The sequence below is a fragment of the Struthio camelus genome, chromosome 14 (genome assembly GCF_040807025.1).
Source record: "Struthio camelus isolate bStrCam1 chromosome 14, bStrCam1.hap1, whole genome shotgun sequence".
Classification (NCBI taxonomy): Eukaryota; Metazoa; Chordata; class Aves; order Struthioniformes; family Struthionidae; genus Struthio; species Struthio camelus.
In genome coordinates, this window is record NC_090955.1 from 7617462 (window position 1) to 7639088 (window position 21627).

General features: G+C 47.7%; 1 protein-coding gene across 7 annotated transcripts in view; it reads right to left on the reverse strand.

Moving 5' to 3' along the window:
* Positions 1-4546: 4546 nt before the first annotated feature.
* The window catches only part of ABTB1 (ankyrin repeat and BTB domain containing 1), a 30435-nt gene continuing 13354 nt past the window's right edge, over positions 4547-21627 (reverse strand). For 2 of the 7 annotated variants that reach the window (XM_068907668.1, XM_068907667.1), the window contains exons 8-12: positions 20230-20345; positions 14606-14704; positions 13826-13993; positions 10078-10278; positions 4547-8167 (exon numbers count right to left, since the gene is read on the reverse strand). In XM_068907668.1, the coding sequence (XP_068763769.1) occupies positions 7961-8167; positions 10078-10278; positions 13826-13993; positions 14606-14704; positions 20230-20345 (791 nt within the window). In that variant the 3' untranslated portion in view covers positions 4547-7960. The remainder of the gene's footprint in view (positions 8168-10077; positions 10279-13825; positions 13994-14605; positions 14705-20229; positions 20346-21627) is intronic. The other 5 variants (XR_011134596.1, XR_011134595.1, XR_011134593.1 and 2 more) reach the window with 5 other exon arrangements.

A 21627-nucleotide genomic window follows, 5' to 3' on the forward strand; every position in this document is an offset into this window, starting at 1 on the left:
TCTTTGCTGGATGGTCTCCAGAGCTGGCTTGGTCTCTCCGGGGTACCGCAAGGCGTGGAGCAGCTGATGGTAAAGCAGGAACCAGAGCAAATTGTGACCCAGAAGACCCGCTCTGCATATAAACCAGCAGCTCTTCTCTGCTGGCAAACAGTTACGTGTGGGATTTATAGGCCATGGGAGGAGGTGGAGGAACAAGCAGGCTGTAATTCACAGCAGAGCTGCCGGCGCGTTGGCACGGATGCACTGGGATCGCAGCCCTCCAGCAGCTGCGGAGCCAGCGAGGAATGGCCTCCCCTGCCCGGCCTTGGGGTCCGCGACGCGGTCGGGGCACCGGGCTCGGCAGGGATGCTCCTGGCTGGTCTCCAGCGCAGGGAAAGGGGGGCAGTGCTCACCGATACGAAAGCACACAGAGGCAGCTGCTCTGCTAGCACTGGCGAAGCTTCCCAAGGTCACTGCATGCCGGCACGGCTGTGCTGGCCACCAGGACCCCGTAACCACATTAGGGAGCTGCTCTAGGTCCCAACCAACAGCTCGAACCGGCTGAGGAGCCAGGGCTCGGCCAGAGCCAAGGGGAGCAGAAGGTCCATGTGGTGCTGCCACCAGTCAGCGAGAGCCCACAGGCACCACGTGCTGGGCCAGCAGCCACGGTCCCTGGCTTTTGTTTTGTTTTCCAGCAGCTATTTGTTCTTTTCTTCTCTAAGCACCAGCAGTCTCCCTTTTGCTCAGAAACAGTAATGTTCTCCAAGCTTATCAGTCAGGGATGCTCTCGCCTAATGCCCCAGCCCATTTTCTCCATCTGACAAGGAAGCTGCTTATGCCGAGCTGCTGTTTACCTTCCTGCTAGCTTCCTCACAACAGCATTATTAAACTAAACAGCCATGTCCCTGAGCAAACACCGCTAACCCCACAGGGCCCTCCCAGCACGATCCCAGCTCCCTGCTCCCGTGGCACGGCGCAGAGCTGCCCCTGTCCTCTGTGGGTGGCAGGGACGCTGCCTTAGTGCCCTCGCCCTCCACAGGACCCAGGCACACAGGGGAAGTTCTTCAGAGTCTGGAAATATTCCAAGCATTCAAATGGAAAAAAATTCCTAAGAGATTTATTAAGAGTTTGCATGGATCATATGATATGCATGATAATGTCTAATTAAAGGAAACTTGGCATGGAAATCCACTTGGCCTGGGGGAGAGCAGAGGAGAGGGCAAGATGTCCAGCATGGAAAATACTTGTGTCATCCCTCAAGAAAAGACCAGAACAGCAGTGACAAAGCGACGACAGCTCAGGTGCAAGAGGGAGGAGTAAGATATTTGCTGCCCCCGATGAAAGAAGGGGCCGTGAACACCGGGAGCAAACCTCTCCCGGGCTACAGTGAATCCTGCCATGAGCCAGAGCCCCAGGAAAAGCCAGGGCTCTCCAGCTTTCCAAGGACAGCAAGCCTTCATTCCACGGTCATGTCTTTATTTAGATGAAAAACATGCAATGGTTTTAATCCCCCAAAAAAGCTTTCCTAAGGCCGGCAAAGTTAACCCTGAAACTTCACAGCAGGAGAGCCCCATGCAGCTACAGGCAACTCCAGCTCCTTATCCACACGGGAAAGGGACTGAACTTGCCACCAACAAAGTTGCTTTAAAACTCCTGGATAACAGTTCAGTTTCACATCCTGGGGCAGGAGAGAGAAGGACTTTTAGCGAGCACATTTAGAGAGCTTAATAAAATTCATAGAAATATTGGCGGTTCTGCTGTGCTGCGCCAAGAATGCGTTGGAATAAAACCTCGTGAGCAGAAGGGAGAGATAATGTCATCTTAGCCTTGCTATGAGAGATCAGCCTTCACCTTCTGACACGTATCTCAAGGAGTGGGAACTCAGACACGTTTCCTCGCCTTCCCACCAGAGCAGGTCACGGCACCACCTTGCTCACGCAATTTATCACTGTCACATCCTTGTACGAATGGTATCGGGATGACCCTGACCGGCAAAGAAGTGGTAGGGTAAGGCAATAAAAGAGGGAGAGCTTGTTTCTTACAGGGATTTTAATGACATCTCAATGCAACACAGAGCAGCTCAGTTTTGTCCACAGGAAAGCTACGGGAAGTTAATTTAGTTTTCTTTAAAAGGACACCCTTCTGCTTCCCCCAAATCCCATGAACGGCCACGTCCAGCCTCGCAGCCTCTCCCCCAGCACGAGCTTCTCGGGGGCTGCCCCCCCAGACTCCCTGGCCTCAGTGCCCCCCTTTCCCTCTTTCGGGACACGCTGTGCCCTGGGGCCTCACGCTTTGCCACACCAGCCACTGGAGCAGGGAGCAAAACAAGCCTTTGGGGACAAGATATGAGAAAACCAACACGAGAGCTGCAGTCTGGAAGGAGCGAGCCTGGAGCGGGGTCTTGCTTCCCAGTGCCGCTCTTTTCCCTTACGCCTGCTCTGCCAGTACCAGAAGGGGAGAGGGAAGCTCTCACACTGTTTTCTCAGAGCTTATTTTGGGAACCGAGCAGCCAGACTCTCAGGACCTGGGCTAGCTCTTTGCCTGGTACCGATTTTCTTCCAAAGCTTTCTAGAGTCTCCTGAAACGGCCTTCTAACTTTGCCCTGAACTCATGGGCTTACAAAGTTCACCACCACGAAGAGGAAGGCCGGTGAACATCTCCTCCCTTCCCCAAATGCCGGTCTCACTTAACTTCAAGTTTGCAGCTTGGCTTAAGGGTCTGCATGCCCATATCTGCACCCTCATGTGGCTGCTGTCCTCTAAGACTTAAATACTCTCCCTCCCTGCAGAACCTGCTTTTGTTATTGTCCATAACCACCTGTGATTTCCAAACTGAATTTTTCTTGCAACTGCTTCAGAAAGGACCACCCACCCACCCTGAAACACATGCCCCTTTTATCTCTGTGAGATAGCCAGGTGCAGCCTCCCCATGGTGGCTGCAGTACTGAGCCACGAACAAATAGCTTGTTTTGAGCTACATTTGCTCTCTAGCCTACACCGGTTCACAAGGATCAGCAAAAGCAGTGCAACCTGCAGGAACCCGCAGCTCTCCCAGCAGCTCGTGCTCCAGGCAACACATGGGCCACCAGCTGAGCTAGGTGCTGGCGCAGCTGCAGGACACAGCAGGAGACATCTCCATGGAAGGAGCCATTTAACCCTGGAAATGGAGTTCAGTTCCCTGCTCGCTTAGTGTGTCTTCAAGGCGGGCAACAACACTGGCAGCAAGACAGCTCCTTATGCAAAACAGGGCCCTACTATGAAAAACAGTTTGCCCCTGTGGTCTCTATTATCTTAATAAATTTGTCACGTCGAATCTGCTTAGCTCAGAAGACAAGACAAAAAAACCTGTTCTTCCAGCACATGTAACCCTCCTGCAAGCAGAGAACCAAAGCTACAGCTCTGCTTTTGCTTTACATCAGCAGCGCTAGCTAGACTTGTTCATCCCTAACAAATGAGTACAAACAGACAAAACCCAGTTCCCCAAACTGCAACAGGCCTTGCAGGATTACCTGTAGCTAAAGAGGGAAACTCCGTGTCACCCAGAGCACAACAGTCTGCCAATGCACGCTGACTGCAAGCTCTTACGTGGGAAGGTGTCATCTCCACAGTTGGTGTGACCATGATCATACCAACATGAACAGCCCAAGTATCCTGAAGAAACTCACCTTTTACTCCAGGCTCTTCCAGCACGATACTCCTTGTAAGCGCTGTTTGCCGGAGTTCCAAAAGCCTGATCATTGCTTGAACTTTTCCAAGCCAAGTCCCTCCCTTCAACAGCATTAGTAATGCAGATGCTATTGCTTCTCCCCCAGAAATACTGGAGACTCCTGCCCAGAGCTACAAGGATGCACTTGGCTCCTCACTCCCTGAGCCACAGCCACGCTCCAGAGTCAGCAGGGGCTGCACGTGGGCAGCTCGCTGTTTGCCACGGAAACTATTGCAGCCACCCAGACACACGAGAGGGTGGAAGACAGAATAAGCTTCCATGTTTTCAGAGAGGAGACAAAGGTTTGCCTGGGCTCTTCAGTGGACTTGAGTTTTTGGTGGAAACACATGCTTCAGCGGCTCCATGAATGCACAGGTAAGCATAGGAAGTGCTTTCCACGGAGGCTAAGCAATCTCCAACCCTTAGAATTAACGAACAGAACAAACTAGTCCAGTATGACAGAGGGACAGATAATCCTGGCATGGGGAGAAGGATGGACAACTCACCTGCTGGAGACTGCCTCGAGCAAATTTTTCCAAGATAAAAATCATCTCCCTGACATACCATCACCATATTGATCAAGGCTGTGCCACAATGCTGCTAATGAAACCAAACATTCCTGAGAGAAAGGATTCAAAAAAAAACCAAAAACCAAAAACAAAAACAATGCAGTACTTTACTCACAAACGGGCCACCAAGGGAGCAGAGCAGTCACGTTTTCCTCACTGCTTGAAGCAGGACGACGCAGAGCCAGCCATCTGCTTGGGTGCGGGAAAACAAGCTGAAGGAACCCGCTAAGTCCTTCCAGAAATAAAGCCACGCTGACGTCAGTTGCTAATAAACAGGCCACAGCAGAAATAGATATAGTGAAATATATAGCTTTTTATTGCTGCACACATGCTTACACATTTCTTTTTAAATATATTGTTGCTCTGATAAACTTTACAATCTCCTTAATTCAACAGGTGGCTAGTAGTAAATAAAAAGGACAGAGGCAACAGAACACAAGGAGGACACTGGCAACAGAAGAAAAAATCTTTAGTTTTTTATTTTGTAATAAAATTATTTGCAACAAGAATAAAGTAAATTCAAATCTATGTTATGACCTGGCTCATCTTAATTAGGGAGCCTGCCTGCATGCTGACCATCTGCTTATGCATGCTTCTTCATAGCCCTATTTTGCCAGAAGGAGGGGGAGTTAAAGGGCCCCGAGTAATTGGGCAATCTGGTGGTGTTCACAGATGTGACCACTAAGTGCACGCAGACGGATGAGGCGTTTGCATGGCAGTCCACGAGCAATTGTGCTGCTGGGTAGGGGCAAACCAAAAGGCCACATTGCCCTTTCATCTCATGTGTACAACTGCAGCCTCGCTTGCTCTACGCTTAAGGATGCGGGAATGGAATTATTTAAGAGCAGCCACATGGAGAAAATGCTTCTCAAAATCGCTGCCTCTGCTCTGCCTCCTTCCTGCTTTGCCTACTATCAGTGTCCATTTTGCTTTAGGAGGTGAGGTATCTGCAGAGAAAAACATCAGCACGTTCCTCAGTGATCCCATTTCCGCATCCCATTCAGTACAAACAGAAGGCAAAGGCCTCATTCAGTTCTCTGGTGGCTCCGCCACAGACTTGTACGGGGCCTTCACAACCGTTGCTGTGGAAAGCCGACTACCAAGATGTCAGACGGGGCATTTATGCAGGAAGAGCAGAGGGGATGTGATAAACTAAACATCCTGCTTACGTTCACTGTCATCTTCAGCAACAAAGGCAAGAGAAACACCGGGGAACTGTACCAGCTGGGTCAAGCTATCAGTCGTTTCTGTAGCACACTTTCACGAGCCTGACACTTCACAGAAAACAGGCAGTTCTGCTCTTCTACCCTTCTTCCCCTAAAATATATGGAACTTTACATTAGTGCTTTTTAAATAGCCCCTCCCCTCCTCAAGTCTATTGAGATGCTTTTATCAGTTCAAGTTGTGCTGGGCTCTCTGGTTGTCCTGTCAGAGCCACTCTGAGCTTACAGACAGACATGCAGGCAAAGAGATTTGTATATTCCCCAAATTGCATGACAAACACATAGCTCCTTTACAGGTCACCACCCCCCCCCGCTCCAGTACAGGAATACACACCTGCATGGACACTTCCTCTTACCCACCCTAAAATGGCTGCAGAAAGCAAACCACAAGGACTCTTTATACTTCCACACGAGCATTTTGAAACAGAAGTGAGGCAGACACTGCTTGAAAAGCCATGCGGCCTTCCTCCCCTACCCTGAAGACTTGTTCTGCAAGAGAAATCAGTTAAACACAGATGACAAAGTGCACAAGCATCTGGGGTCCAGTTCTGTCAACGCACCTCATTCCTACCCTGCCAGATCTGTGCCCTGGCTCCCTGCCAGTGCAGCTTAATCCTGACACGCAATTTTGCTGAAGTCCAGCTTTTCTAGAGTACACTACCCAAACACCGCAGTGCAGCTTCTTTGCAGCCTAACCCAGCCTGCCCACGTAAAAGCAGGCACCTTCAAACACGTGCCAGGTACAGGCAGACAATCTGAGCAGGGCAGTGTGCTCTCACATGGTGGGGGAGCACGTGTTTTTCACGCGATGGGATTAGCAGGACAGGGCATCCCATCCTCCTTGCACCTCCACACCTGTAGCAAGTCTCTGCCAAACACAGGATCTCCAGATCTCTCCCTTATCCCTGGAAACGCCCCCCTGGAGCTGCAGGGGATCCACTCCCATTTGACACAGGTTATTTTAAGCTCTTGCCTCATAAAGTGACCAAAGTGACAATCGACACCCATCAGTAATGGCAGCCCACTCTTTGTGTAAGATGCCCCTTGTGCTTCACTCAACCCCTTTTCTCCCTCCCAACTCACAGCGCGGCCAAGCGTGCCCTCCCTGAGCCTTGGAGACCCGAGGCTCTCGTAACTCGCTGTTCTGGAGACGAACAGCTCCGAGGGCAGCGAGGCAGGCTTTGTGCAGGGAGATTGCCTGCTGACTGGTGCTGAGGAGAAAGAACATCATTACCCTCATTAGGAGTCCAGGGAGACGAAGCGATAACACGACCTACTGCAGAACACAGATTCAAAAACATTCATTAGCACAAACAGCGAATTTCCTGGAGAACAATAAAGCTACAAGGCTGAAGGCTGAGCAAAGCCAGAAGGTCAAAGAGTGGGAAAGCTGCCCTGCAACAGACCCAAAAGGCCCCTTTTCCTTTTTTTAAAAGGAGGCTTCCCATGACCCCTCTTCCCTGACCCACCAGCACAAGTGAGTTTTGCTCTCCAGCAATGGACCGAGAGAAAGGAAAAGTACCGATTCCAAGAAGGTGTTTCCTTCTCCTGCTAGGAAGAAAAGGGGCGCTTTCCCTTTTTAATGCATCGAAAGCTACCGCCTTCTAGGAACGGAAGGTCTCTGATCTCTGCTGTATTCCCAAAGACCTGTGTTCAGAAAGCAAAGCTTTTAATTTTTGAAGTTGTGCATCACACACAGCGCAAGGAAAACATCCTATCTTTGCTATGCTCTTGATTGAAAATAATTGTCCATCTGCTGGAACTCAGATATTTTAAAATCTGAGTTTTGCCACTGCCCTGAGCATGCAAATCTAAATGCCAACACTTCAAGGCAACAAAAACCTAGGGAAGACCTGGAAATCATTTTGGCGTTTTTCATCTAAGAACCAGAATAGCAGGTGAAGACAGTTCCTCCCAAACAGCCAAGTGCTCCTGTGTCCCTGTTAGGGGAGCACTGCCCACCTTTGCCAATCTTATAACGCTGACAGGGAACGAAAAGCCAGCTCCTTTCTAATGTACTTATTTGGAGAGTTTAATCCAGTTTTCTTCCTCTGCTGGTGGCAACACAACAAATACCCTGGTGTGAACCAGTTTCAGAAGTGCGTGGTTGGACAACAGAACAGGATGGGTCCTTATGCAAGGCAGTAGCAAGTTCCCCGCAGCAGCTCCCTTACCCCTAACAGCCTGCATTCTCCTATCCGCACTGTATTGTACAAGCAGCAGCTACTGAACTGGGCTGTGGTTTGGGAGCTATTTCTGAAAGGAGAAACAAAAACAAAATAAAACCAAACACAAACCAGACATGCAAATGTCTAGACATAAATAAATTAAAAAGAAACCATGCCTAGAAGGGGATGGGAAGGAGGACAAGGCAGGGGAAAAGGGACATTCAGAGACTCAGATGTTCCTGCACTCCTGCACTCCGAGCCAAGTCACTGTAGGGGGGTACGCAGGCTGCATAGTGACAGGCGGGGTTTGCACACATCAGCACTCGAGCCCTATACTAGCCAGGAGGTTTTCCAGAGCTTCAAGTTTCTGGTTGGCTTCCTCGATGGCACTGTAAGTCTGCACATTGCTGGTGATATGGAAGCGGATGTCATCGACCAGGGGAATGGAGTCAGTCTCCTGCCGTTCCTCCACAGCCTCTGCATTCTCCTTCACAGCGGCCACAAACTCTTCCAACTCCACCAGCTGGATGGGGTAGACAAGGTAAACATTAGGAAGACCAGAAGGCAGATAAAGGGATGTAATGGGGTCGGAAAAATGGGTTCAGCCACTGTTGAGGGATCCAGCAGGAGGAGAGGAGAACGCTAAGGCTATGTGGAGACCCAAATCTTCCTGCGCATCTTACAGGTACCACTTGGAGACATGTCTGTAGATACAGACATGCCACTGAGGGCAGACGCACACGAGTCCTACCATTCATCTGAAGGAGACAATAAAACTCCAACAATAAATGGCCATGACTATGAAGAACCTGCACTCCACACAGTGCACTCTAATAAGCATCAACCAAGCATCCATAGCTCTGGTACTGGGATATCACATATATAAATACACACAATATTCCCTCAAGAAAGGCTCCCCAGCAAGAGCCAGCAGTAGGAGCCAGCAGATGCTGCTAGACACCTTTGGCAGCATCTTGCCACAAGCAAGGCAGAGGGTGCTTGTGCCCAGCTGAGGACCAGGAACCACAGATGCTTCTCTCCCCACCATGGCTCTCACCCCAAGACCAAGAGCCAATCAGGAGATCACAGCAAGGCAGCTGCTCTGTTCTGTGCCCAACCTGACAAAAATCAAGTCATCCGTAAATGATTTTGCATCGAGTTCCCCAGGAACATGTGGCATGCTGAAGGGTGAGAGGCAGCTTCCTTCCGTCTGCGCTATCAAACCATGTCTGGGCATGGCAGGTTGCTGACTCCCAGTCTATACTACATGCTCTGCCAAAACCTTTCCCTTGTTGCCAGCAGCAGTGCATCTCCACAAGACACTGCAGCTGTTGGTACTTTAACAGCTGGGTTGGCTCCGTTGGTGCCAACACCCTCAGGAAGACACACTTACAGTGCTAGGCCCAAGGACTCCCATTCAGGCTAGAGAAGGAGAATGCAAGGGGAACATTTAAGCAAAGCCCTAGTTTGCCCAATTGCTGCCTACAATATTCATTCAGCTTTCGAACCAAACCCCCTTTTTTAGGGGCCAGATCTGGGTCCATGCTGATGTGTCTCTCATCTCCCAACTCTACGCTGAGCAAAAGAACAGTCCTCAAATTATTTCCTTTGCTGTTTTCACAAGCCAGAAAGAACTGCATACTTTTCAAGTTGCAGGTAAAAAGCATTACTTTCTCATATGAGCTGTACGAGCCATTTATAAGAGACTTGTCTAGGCATAAAAATACCCCATGGTATAGATTGCCCTTCTCTATGGTGACTTTCCCCATGAGACTTGAAACTCCAAGCTACAATCAGACTCAGGATAACACTTAAATGGAGCCTCATAAACGGAACTTCAGTGTTAGATTCGTTACTTCTGGCTGTTCAACAACCAAGTTTCCCCTGTGGAATCCTCTACTGCTAGTTTTGTCATCCTGGAGGAGGGTAGAGAGCACCTCGGTTACTCCTTTCTACAGGATTCTGCTAGGAAGACCCACAGCCTACTGGGGGCAAACACTGACATGCTTCCTACACAGAGCTCCCCTGAACACCCCATGGGGCTCTCCAGGCTGCAGCTGGTGTATCTGAGCAACACTGCAGTTGCTCCAGCCACGGTGGCTGAAAGCTCAACATAGCCACCTGCCCAGAGCACCTACAGTACCTTTTGGGCAGGTTTTGCAGCCCACAGTCCATGCGGCCATGCTACACAGCCACCAACATCCAACTTACCGCAGTGATGTCAGGTACCACCACACTCCTTGTCCTCAGTCCTAACCTGACATGTGCTTTGCTATTCTTGTAGCTCTTCTTCAGGAAGCACATCAAACCAGAGATGGCAACTATTTATTAAGGACCAAAGTGCAGCCATAAAACCTGATTATATCTATGGCTCATTAGGCAGCTAGATTTATGGGCACATATGGCAGGTGCAGTGGGGAGTGTTTCTGCTACCTTCTCGATGATCTTTGCCATGTACTCTGTGCACTGGTCCTCTAGCCGGGTCAGCTGGAACAGCTTTGCGATTCTCCAGATGTTGACAATGTTGTCCTCGTCGAGGATCTGAGCCAAGGTCCTGCCACACAGACGCTTGAGTCCAGGCAGCAGGTACATGTCTGCCACACACAGCACATCGTAGGCATTCTCTGGCGACAGCTGGCAATAGAAAGAGAGGAATTACTGTCTGGTCCTACCCACTCCACTCGCCACTGGCAAACTACCTTCTCTTGTGTATTAGCAGAGATTTCCTGAACTGGCGTCTGGCCCATTAGAGGGCAACTGCTAATCACAGCCCTGTATCAGGAGCTCAACCTTTCAGGGCTAGGTCTTCCACTCGGTCACTGCAAGGGTTAGGCGGAAGTTTAAGAATGCTGCAGTTTGCTCCCCACAAAACAAGAAGTTTGCCTGCCTGTAGCTATCCCCTCTAGCCAAGCATGCAGCAATACTGAAACACAGAAGTGCAGCTGCAGGCTGACTGTTAAGAAACGTCCAATGTGGTAATAGAAAGAGGTGGCTTTTGCCAGAGGAACTTAAAGTCTTTTCTAGAGAGGGAAAAGGAACCGTCTGACAGAGAAGAGCACCTTTGCCTCCACTAGATTTTTACCTCCCATTTTGTACTGCTGGACTCACATTTTTGGAGAAAAAAAAAAAGAAAGCCACACACAACCCCCCCAAGCCCCCCTCCCACACACACACAACACACGATTCTCTTAAGGTCAGCCAAGCCATCCTCCTGCCCCCACTGCCATTTTCATCTCCTTCGGGAACTCCAGATATTACCAAATGAGAGACCTGGCAGGCCTAAACCAGCCCATGAAGAGGAGTATGAAAAGCGCTAACCTGTGTCCCAGCTCATCTGATGAGGGGAACTCTCAACTGGCAAAGAAACTCTGAATCACAGCAAAAGACCACCAGGGTAGCAAATATCCATCAACAAAAACTCACTGGGCAGGCTTGTACACACAAAACCACAGCCCTTCTTGCAAGGACAAGCACTGCAGAGATCTGAGATCAAGAAACCTGTAGGGAAAGGACAGCAACCCCTTTTCTGCTTCAAACACAGCTCACAAAGAGTTAGCAATAATCTCAAGCAGTTACAGTCAGGACCAAGACTCCTGGAAAACATCTCAGAATCTAAAGGAGAAGGTCAAATCTAGCCTTGATGCACGCAGGGCTTTCAAGCCCATGAATATTTTTGACATCTGTATCAGAGCTCGATGGAGCACACAGAGGGAACAAACCCAGCAGTGCAGGGATACAGCCAAGGATAGAAGACTGCACTCCAAAAAAACTTTGGGGGGCTTTGATAGGCATTCAAACCAGGCTAAACTTAGGCACCTGTTGTTCAAGTTTACACTGTTAGGCATGGCATTTAACACTTTCAGACTCTTGAGCTGGATAACCATCCTCCCATTTCTCTCTTGGGTACTTTTGTTCCTTGCAAGTGATCTGATAAGAAACGCTGTAGGTAATACTGGAGACACCATCGCCAGCTTCACTCAGTCTCTTCCTCCTGGCTGGGCAAATCCTATTTCAGTCAGCCATCTGCGTCACTAACCTGGAACCGGAGCCTCTTTCTGCACAGCTCTGTTCCTGCTAACGTGAAGCGCGAAGAGCGCAGTTACCCACTTGCATTTCAACAGTGAATCTAGCAGCTCACCCCAGCTTTGGAGGAGGCCAGATGACTTGTACCTAGAGACTGAGCCACACAGGTCTAGACTGAGGAGCTGTAATTGTGGTGCTGCATGGCCCATCACCCTGATAACCATTCAGCAGCAAAAACACTGCTGTCCACATCTACACATGTGGTTGCTCATTCCGACAACTGCACAAGGCCAATTATTTCTTCCCCTACAGCTGTCCACACCGGTGTTTGCCGAGACTACTCGGAGCAAATGTCGCAGCAGTGTAACACCCTGCAACAGCTGCGCAGAGGACGCAAGATGTATTAGAGGCAAGCCACAAACGCTGTAGTGCCACAGTGGTATAACAAAGCTCTTGGGGTTATTAATCAAGCGCTGCTTTGTCCTTTCATAAGGCTCCAGGAACCTCACAAGTTGGAGGCGTTTGAGTCAGTGGTGTTGATGGCAGCAGCTTCCAACTGTTTTGATAAAGGACAGACCTGGCAAACGTTCCTCTGAAAGCTCCCCTTGAGCCCACACAAATGTTCTGATCAGCAAATTCTCTTTCTGCCTGGAACCCCTCCTGTCCTCTGCACACGCTCTTCGTTCCGGCTGCAAGCACTGTTACTGCTACAAGGCAGCGAGAAGAACTGAAATCTTTTGCGAGAAAGCAAGTGGAACTGGGAGTGCTGACACTTGGCTGGCTAAACCCAAGGGGGAGAAAAAACACTCCACACAGACGTGTGGAATGGGAACTATACTCCTGTTTTCTTCACCATTTTTCCAGGCAGCTTTTCAAGACAGATGAACTCTCCATATAAGTTTATGTCTGTTGCTCAGTTTGATATCCCAGCTAGTTTCTGTGATGGTACCATTCTGCATAGGAAACACGCGAGCAAGACGTTCTCCATTTCTGCACATTGTTGTTGGTCCATCCTCCCTCTCCAAGCTGAGCTCCCAACTGCCAAATAAGGACAGCTTAGGCACCCTTTGGAAAGGGATGGCTGCTTAGGTAACACCCCTCCTGTGAGCCATCACGAGACAGGCAGGCAGACTGGAAAGCTGCAGGGGAAGGGCGTTATGCTGTAGTGCTGTCACAAGGGTCTGGAGGGTCCTCACAACCCCAACGTGCTTCCCTCCCTCTCTGCCTGCCCTTTCAGAGGTTGGCTGAGGGGAGAGCGCAGACAGGCGAAGCATTTGCTCTCTGGAATACAAACAGCAATCCTGCCCTTGTTGCCTGCTGAATCCATCTTCCTAGTGTGCATTCCCTGCTGCTGCCTGGGGTGGAACAGGTCAGCAGAAACAAGGTCACAGCTGTGTGTGCTCTCTGTATGCAGCGCTTAACCCAGAGCACTAATGCTGCTCGGAAGAAGTGACGCTGGCATTGGTGCAGAAGCGTCCCTGCTCACTGCCCCAATGCCAGAACGTGTCCTTGCACCTTGTAGCTAGACTTGTGGAAAACATCTGCCCCAAAATCAAAGCAGGAAGCTGCTTAAACACCAAGATTTGCTGCACCTTCCATTAGGCTGCAAACTGGGTGGGTTGAGGTCATTGTGTTGCTGCTTGCGATACTGAGCACAGCAAGGCTTTGGTCTCCCAGTGGAACCTCTGCCCACCCCAGCAATAAACAACAGTGGCAATAATGACTTGCTACAAATGGAAAAGAGGGTTGTGATGCCAAGAGTAAATATGTAGGAATCTCTTAACGTTTCTGCATCTCCAAATGTGTTCAAGGTGCCATCTAGTGGCAGCTGCTCACCTCATCCTTCCAGAGAGCCCAAACAGGGGGAAGGCTGCAAAGCCTGGCGTTGTATTGGGCTAGCATATAACAGGCAAGCCAATTTCCAAGTTTCTGTCATGGGATGACAGACTGGGAGTTTGCTTCTTGAATGTCACACATACAAACTAGATCCCTGCTGGCTAACAGAAAGTCCCAGTATATGAGTTCCTGAGGTAACTGAGTATCCCAAATAGCGCAGTGGGATTTAAGAAACCATCCCCAGGGTGCTGCAAGACGACACTGCTATGAGTACCTCCAGAATAAAATAGCAAAGGAGGAAAGGCTCCATGGCTGGTCTCACCTCTGTGTCATCACTATAGATGTAGTAGAGGACCCGGATGAAAATATCTTCTGTGATGTTGTGGAGAGTCACCACAGGGATGCTGGGCTGCGTCTGCAACTCCTCACTCTCAGAAAAATGGTCTTCAAGGAGGGCTTTGAAATAATCACTGCGACCACAGAAAAATGCCTGCAGAGGAAGAAAAGTGAAAATACTAGCACCTCTTCCCTCTACCCCAAGCCAGACAGAACTAACCAACCAGCTGTTGGAGCAGCTCAAAGATATTTCTGAAGTTCAGACTACATAACTCTGACTCTCTCTATGTTCTGAAGCTACATCTCCAACCTTTGAGAAAGCTTTCCTCTTCTCTTCCCCCCCTCATGCCTTACTTTTAAGCATACCTACCCTGCATTTGTAAGCTTAAAGGACTCAAAAGTAGCATCGCAGTAGGGCAGAAAGCTGAGAGGGAGCTCTCAAAATCCATTCTTATTGCTGTTGACTTGCAAATCAAACATTCCACTCTCCAAAAACTGCCCTCACAAGCCAACAGTAGGAGATTTTGCAGCTGCAAATGCTGTTATTCAATTCATTAATCTATCTCCTCACCTCTGCAAGAAAGGCAGGGTTGGCTGTTTTGTTAAGTGCTTCAGATATAGCCTCCAGCTTCAGTCAGACTGTTGGTTTTCCAGCTAATGAGGCAATGCTGCTCCTGCAGGCTGTATCCAGCACTGGATGAGTAGGAGACGCAGCCAGACTCAGGGCAAAGAGGGGGGAAGAATGAAGTGTAGCACAAGCACGTACCTTATGGCACAAGAAGTTGTAATCTGCCACCCGGAAACACACATCAGGACAACTGTTAAAGTTGTCAGTGCTGTCAAATGGCAACTCCCCAAAACCAACCTGGAAAGAGAAATCAGAAAACCTCGCCTTTAACAACCATAGTTTAAGTACCCTCAGTTTGGACTTCTCAGTTTGAACTTCTCAGTCTTCCCAGACACAACCACCCACCTGTTCCCTCAGCACAGCACAGAGCACCAGAGATGCTCTGAACACAGGTTTCGATGTCAGGGACTGGATTCCTAACACTCCTGACAGAGGTATTGCTGATACGATTCAGCCGTTTCCCTTGTACGGAAGGGTCAGGAAGTTTCCATGGACACCTCTGGAAAGCATTTCTGTGCCTTCTAGGAAGGCAGATAACTGAGTAGAGGTGAAGTTTACTTCATGTTGTGGGCATCATAAGCAGATCGCAGCTGAGGACCAGCATGTTACAGCATGCTACTGTGTAGCTGTACAGGTGGATGGGGTAATGTATAGATTACATAGATGTATACACCAGCTTGAGATGGTTTGGCTATAATTTCTGCCTTACTCAAATAACCCAATGTTTCCAAAGCACATTTTAAATTTCTCATTTGATTTGCAGCCAAAGCGTTGTTGCGGTATTAATACTGTAGTGGATTATTTTAACATCAACACACCTCCTCCCAGTCCCACATGCCAACAAAGACAGCACCAAAAAAAAAAAAAATCTGTTGGCCTTCTGTTATTTTAAAGTGACACATCTAAATGTTTTCACTTTCACCTTATTCTACATGCAAGGTAATTCAGCTGTAAGAAAAATGTTTATATAACCAACACAATTAATCTCTGGAAACAGAAGTTTCCCCTGGTTCATGTTTTCCAGATGCATGCCCCTAAATCGCCTGGGATGAGGAGCTTATTACTACTGCCTCTCATCCAGGAAGGTTACGTCCCAAGTCTGCACCAGGGAAAACCCTTGACCAACCATTAAAATCTGTCTCCCAATCACAGACTACCTAAGCACCATTTCCAAAACACCTGCCTCCATCCTGAGGAAATTCACTTTCAGGTTTACCCGAAACTAAACAATGACCTGGCCTGGGACACGCTGCACGGATGCTCTCAGCCAAGATCAGCCCATATGCAGCAAAGTTTCTCTCACACAACACGCTCTAGGATGTGGCAAGGCACCGAGCTGGCAAAGGCTCACAACACCTCCGAACATGGCAACCTGGCCCCATTTGCCAGTCTCCTTGTGTGTCCACAGCAACATTTGGCAGCTTCTGGGTCCTAATTATAGGAGGGCTAAGCCCAGTGACATTCAAATTGTGCACATGACTGCCCTGCTAATGCCAAATCCCCATAGCGCCTCTGCCCTACGGGTCCTTCGTTACATCCCCATCGGGGAAACTCCTCTCCTGGAGGACACAGCAATTCAGGGAACCCTCCCCGTCTCTTTGTTCCCCAGCTCCTGATCCCAACCTGATCTATTATGACTGCTTTTCATATAGCTGTAGCACGAAAGGCCCCTCCAGCATCAAAGATGAGATCCGGCTGCCCGTTTGCAGATCCCCAAGGCTGCTATTTTGCTATAATCTGTCTCATATTTCAAGGCAATGAAGAAACTCCAGTTTGGGACCTGCAGGCACATTCTCTGTGGCATCCCTTTACAAAAGCTAGCAGCCGTGACCCAACTGCCTGCTCTCTTTACCCTGCTGCTACTCCCACTCTGCACCCGCAGCGTCCACATCCTCTCCCAGAAATCCTAGCACAACCTTCAGGGCTACAACTTCACAGGCATATTACAGAAGAATATACCCAGAAAAAGGCTTTGCATTGGGTGCCACTCTTCACTGGGCAAGAAATTTAAATTGACACACAATCTCCCCAAGTTGTGCACCCTTCCCTTCTTTGCTCCCCTTTCATCCCCCAAATGTAGATCTTGAACCATACCTCTTGGATGGACATGGAGTTTTTTTTGTCTCACAGTTTGTCTCCTGAATTACAAAATACTACTGGCTCAGTTCCCTGCTTCTAGCTTTGGCTGGCCCTACTCTGATGCCGAGGGTTACAAGGTCATTTCCAGTTCCTACTACAAAAGCAGGTTCATGCCTTTGTCTCACCTATTCAGCATGAAGTTGCTGTGTAGAATTTTTCTTTTTATAACTCTACTTTTTCTGCTCTCCTCCCTTGTAACAGTTGAGAAATTTCCTCTCCCTTTCAGGGTCTCCCTGCAGAAAATTTTGCTGTTTTCCATCCCCCAGTCAGGCAACCTCTTTAGCACACCCCTGTCTAGGCAAAGCACAGCTGCCAAAGATACGTATATCGCTCAAAAAAGCACAAAACTAGTCTACAAGTGCAAACACATTCACAAGAACATATTCATCACACAGAAATGTTCCTAACACTTTCTATAGAATCAGACAGCTTGAACATGCACAGGATCTTCCAGCCATCACATGTGGAGCACCAAGTATTTGCTGCTAAGAATTTGCCGTTAATGCTTAAACAGAAGTGTTGTTGGAGGCAACAACACGCAAAACAGATTAGCGGCAACAATTTGCACCCTGACACAGTGATTATCTCAGCAAGAAGATTTACTTGCAAATAAAATACAATACCAAATACAGGGGTTAGTGACCCAGGAGGAGATTACCAGTCCATAATCAGATGCAACTGGATCAGATAAAATCCTGGGAATTGCACATAGTTCAATTAATGTGCCTGTGCCAAACAGGCAAAGCAAAGCACAGGAGTAACTGTCAAGGACAACCACCTTGCACTAATGCAGAGATTGACAAGATGGTACCCATCAACTTTCTTCCAAACTCCTTCTACGCATTACAGAATTTAGCTTTATTCCAAAGGTGACAAACGGTCACTTTTTTTGCAGCACCGCTAAATGTCAACACAGGAGGGAAGAATAGTATTTATTTCATGGAAGACACTGATCCTTCTATGTCTTACTTCACTTTGGTTTGGAAAATAAGATTTCAATTAAAAGGGAATGAAAAGCCAGCTTCAAGGAGGCAATGGGCCTGCAGTCCCATGTACTAGAAGCCATCGAGTCTCTAACTCGGAGGTCACCCAGCAAACAGTGGGAAACCACGTGTTTTTTGACATTGCCTGGCTTCTGATGGAGCTTTACTGATGAAGAAGCTGCTGTGGTCAGAAAGATTCTGGCCATTTCTAGTTTGAAACAAAAGAGAGACAACAACCATGCTTTTAAAAAAACACAAGGAAAAAGAAAAGACTTCCAAGTATAAACAGGAATGAAAAACTAGATAGGAAGATTATAAACATGTTTAAGAGTTCAAAGAATAAACAGTTCTCTCTTTAAAAGCTAATAATGAACTGTGATTGAATATCAAAGGCATGAAATGTTAATCATTGTTTTAATCACATAGTTCATTACTGAACTGTGAAATTGAGATATATACAGCTTCCCGCATCACTCTACCATCAAAGACATTACATGTAAATTACTTGTTTAGAGTGATACAGAAAGCGGTATACATCCCTATTGCATTTAATACAGCCTTACGTGACATGCAGCAGTTCAGAACGTCTCTTGTCAAGTTCTTGTCATTACCTGAAATGCCTTCAGGAAACGCTGGCATTTATCCAGAAACTGAGTACTAATTTTCCTTTGCATAGGCTGCAAAACATGTGAATGTTTCTCTCAGGAATGTGGATGTTTGTACATGACTATTCAGCTGTCCCTGACATTTTAGGTTAAATAGTTTGTATACTATTCCTTGCATGGTATAGTATCAAAACCCATAAGAATGAAAATATCCAAGACGAATATGACTAGTTCACAGAATTTAGCGGCTTGTAAATTTTGAGAATAGATATGAATAGGATGATGATCTTTGTTCATACAGTCTTTGCAAGTTAATCAAAAAAAAAAGCACAAGAAAGAAGAAAAACAGGGGAACCTTTTAGACTTAATCAGGCTCAAACAAAGCACCCACATTCACGTATGGCATAAATTCTCCCGCGAATAAGTGCACGTCTATGCCTTCTTCAATTTTATAGCCGTAACAAGTCTAATGCTGCTGTAACTGCCTTCTCTCTGGTCTATGAATCTAGCAAGGAAACCACAACTCAGAGGAATTCACAGTGCTGTCAGCTGATTACATTATTCTGAATTTTGTATTTTCCTCCCAGCTCTGATTCTGCACTCAAGAATCTAGTGCAAAGTGTTTCTAGCCCTCAAGAAGAAAAACTTAACACTGACATGGATGCGCCACCAAGATCTGGAAACAACGCACAAGCAGAAAGCATTCCTTTTTATTTGTGGATGTACTTAAATTTTAAGTAAATCTCACTGTTTTGGGGCCTACAATCCATTTTGTTTTTAATTCTTGAGAAGGCAATACTAAGGCTTACTTATAGTACCACCTCCCTTTAAGGTCTGTAAACGTCCAAAAAAAGCACACCGAGAGCCACAAATAAATGTACAGCTATGTGTTGGGGGAAGGAGGGTGAGGGTATGTAGAAAAGATTTCTGTACTCGTAGAAGGAAACTCAGTGAAGGAAATTCCCTGTATAAGGCATTCGGAGAAATAGGTCTGCCAAAAGCCATGCTATGAAAGCCTAGCTATGAAAGGTCATCCCGTAGCTCACACGTGTGTGCACACACACAAAAACACACACAGAGCGAAGGATCCTCTCTACTTCAGCATGTTTCCTGACCTCTCCAGCAGGCAGGTTGATCTTGGGCAACGGTGGGGGGAAGCAATAAACTTTGCTACATCACTCAGTCATACAACCTCCAGGCACAACAGTCACCTAAAATTAGTTTACGTTATTAAATTCAGTGCTTGGTATGGGAGAGAAAAAAAAAAAAGGGAAGACTCACAAAAGCAAAGTGAATCTGCTGATATTACACAGAACAACAAACGCAGAGGGAACAAAGGCCACTAATATTTACCCTGTTCCCCTGCAACTGGAAGTGAAGATCTACATATCTGAAACTAACTGATAATCCTGATGGTATTTTAACATAGCGATCGTCAGTCTGTGGTGGTCTGCGGGCTACTTCTAAGGGTCCATGAGAGTAACTACAAAAAGCAAATCTACTGTCAGTCAAGTTAAAGCTACTGTCAATCAAGTTAATTTCACTTCAGAAGGACTCACATTTCCACTGAAAATATTTTCAGGGTTTGAAAGCACTGCAGGGCGTCAGTTGCTAGCAAGTAAGCCTGGCAAGCCTTCTTCCATCTACATGTCCCTTCAGGCAACAACGCTTGCTGACAAGATATTTCTGATACTCAGTTAGGGCAGCAGGGAGAGGGGAAAAAGAGCTGGAGGCCAACTCTTGTCCTGTTGCAGTCAACGCGGAAACTCCCATCAACTGCATGGCAAGGGTTTGGTTTGCTCAGATCCCTGCTGGGGGAAAAAATTGAAGTGAAAGGACCAGCGCAGACAGCCTCATTAAACAATTTTATAGCCCTTCTAGGCAATAAAAGGCTTCAGTATTTACAAAATCAGCTTGGAGCATTAATACCAGCAAATAAGTAACCACCAAACCCAAATGGAGAGAGTAAGAACGAACACATGGCAACACGTATCGCAGCCCCACAGAGACTGTAAGAAGTATAAATGCTCCCTACCCGCAGTTCGGCTGGCAGGGCGCAGTCTGCTAGAAGAGCCAGATCTTCCTGCAGCCGGCAGTTACCTGTGGGCTCAATCGTCAGCACTTTCACACAGGTCCCTGGCTTGGAAGAGACTGGAAGAAGCAAAAAACAAAACAAAAGAAAGAGCAGAGATGCCTAAGTTCCTCTGCAAAGATTCTCTCCCGTTTAGAGAGTGGAAACAAGCGCCAGGGAACATCAGTATTTTTGCCGTTTAGCTTTTACTGCAAAACACAAGCGATTCCTCTGTGCAAACATGCATATAGCGCTCCTCACTACAGCTGACGGGCAGGGGTCGAAGGGGACACAAGTTTCACTGTCTCCCCTCAAACTTCAGCTTATTCCCTGTGCCAAGGGATTACACGTAGCAAACAAAGAGCTGCTCCAAGCACATTTCAAGCTAATTTGCCCTGTGCAACCCTTGTCATCATTTAGAGTCAAGGGTTGTCCTATACAGGCTACCCCTGATCCCTGCAGGAGCCGCAGAGTGACCCTATACTGCCTCCCCCAACCAACCACCCCTACCATTGACAGTACGACAGAAAGTGGAGTCCATGGCAGGGAGTATTTAGTAAAAATAAAGTCTGGCTCCACCCCAACCTGTCTCGTTTCAGTGGTGCCATCCTAACTTCGTTCCAGGGTACAAAGCGGTTTATACTCGTGTAGCTCTGCATCAGGATCTGCCCTCTACTCTGTACTTGCAGATCCCACAGCACAAAGGCCCCCAAAACACCTGGACTCCTGACTGTGCCTCTGTTGTTTGCAAACATTAAATAACCATCGCTATTACCACCAAAGAGACCAAATAAACCTTACAGAGACGGCAAACTCATTTTCCTTTTCCAGTCAAATGCGTCTTCCTGTCTTGCCCTAGGAGGGTACCCAATTAAACAGGCTGGTAAAAGGGAAGCCAAATACACGTGCCTAGTTTTGGGGTCTTGCTATGACCAAAGTTGCTGAAAAGCTCACTGAAGCAGACTACCTCTACCTCCCTATTTCTAATTCAGCTCTGCTTCATGGGTATAGTCCATCAGGCTGCTGACAGGACCACACAGAACAGGTTGCTCCTCTTGAGGCTAAAGCACAGGTCCTCAATTCGCTCCAATGTTGGCATTTCACCCATTAAATAGAAAAGGCTGGAGTCCCTCCAGAAACAACTGGGAACAAAACCATCTGCCATCTCATGAGAGACATGAGATTTAAGCCTGTCATCCCTCCCCTTTGCTTGCCCTGCCCCATTCAGAAGCAGCAGCTTGCTGTAGCACTTGTAATCCCTTTTTCCTCTGGGAAAGGCAATACAAGCAAGTATTCCGACATAACCGAGCGATGCTTGTAAAATTCCTACCTTGAGAAAGTCTTCCTGCTTTTGGGGCTTTT